Source organism: Entamoeba dispar, genomic scaffold, assembly GCF_000209125.1.
Source record: "Entamoeba dispar SAW760 scf_1105229463267 genomic scaffold, whole genome shotgun sequence".
Taxonomy (NCBI): domain Eukaryota; phylum Evosea; order Mastigamoebida; family Endamoebidae; genus Entamoeba; species Entamoeba dispar.
Window position 1 is genome coordinate 1 of NW_001855607.1, and position 1089 is coordinate 1089.

The following is a 1089-nucleotide window of genomic DNA, read 5'->3' on the forward strand; positions in this document are numbered from 1 at the left end:
GATATAATAGATGTGAATAAACAGTAATGTTTCTGTTTTCCATTTCCATTAATAGTTATTTCACTTGAACTATCACCAGATACAGATATTGAATGATCAGATGTTGATTCCATTGAAATTACACCACTTAATCCTGAAATATATGTATCTATTCCAATATCAAACTTCTTCATTCCAGATGCAATAACACTTGGTGAATTGATTTGAATTAATGTATTTCCATCAATACATTTATGAGACTCAGGATTAAGATATGATGTTTGTTTATTTAATTCAATATTTTTATTATTATTTGTATAACATTTATATGTTGGTTGTTGTTGATTATCTGTATTTTGAGTAAGATATGAATTAATAGGAATAACTTTACTACCTTCAAATTTACATTCTTTATTATAATTTAAGAAATGTTCAGGAATTGTGTTTTTATTATCAATTAATGTTACTTTAAATGACTTAAATATAAATTCATTTCCACTTGTAAATGAAATTGTATTTGTTGTAAAATCAACACTACTACAACTAATCTTACCTGTTCCAAATGTTGTTAATTCTGAAATGATAATACTATTTCCAGTAACTGTTAGATCCCCACTTGTAGTAAGTGTTTTTGCTTTAATATCTCCTGAAATAATCATTGAATTTAAAATAACTGGTGTATCCGTATCAATTCCATTACAATTACCATATACTGTAAGTGTTTTGTCTTTATTATTGTCTTTAGCTATATTCTCAATTTTAACATTATCAACATTAAGAATAAGATTTTTTGTTTGTCCAGTAAGATGAATAGTAGATCCTCCTTCATATGTTGATTTAATAGCATAATTGATTGTTTCAGATGTTACACTTGAGTCTGTTTCTAATTCAATATAACAATCAGATGTTTTGCATTCTATCAATTCATGTTCATAACCAAGTTTCAATTTATTTGAATTGTTATTTGAATTAGTAATGATAATCTTTGTTGGTAACTTTTTAGAATTACATTCATCTTCTTTATCTGTACATATAGAATAATAGTCATGATATAATAAACATATTGTTTTACTTTCTTCGTCACTTAATTTTGAAGTAAATAACATATTT

General features: G+C 24.8%; 1 protein-coding gene across 1 annotated transcript in view, besides 1 other annotated feature; it reads right to left on the reverse strand.

Annotated features, from left to right (window-relative positions):
- Positions 1-1089, reverse strand: part of EDI_339820 (uncharacterized protein) — a gene marked incomplete at both ends in the record, with an annotated part of 2996 nt that continues 1907 nt past the window's right edge. Inside the window, one exon of the mRNA XM_001733479.1 lies at positions 1-1089. This exon is cut by the window's right edge and continues 1907 nt beyond it. Coding sequence (XP_001733531.1) covers positions 1-1089 — 1089 coding nt within the window.
- Positions 264-309: a sequence feature (AT_rich).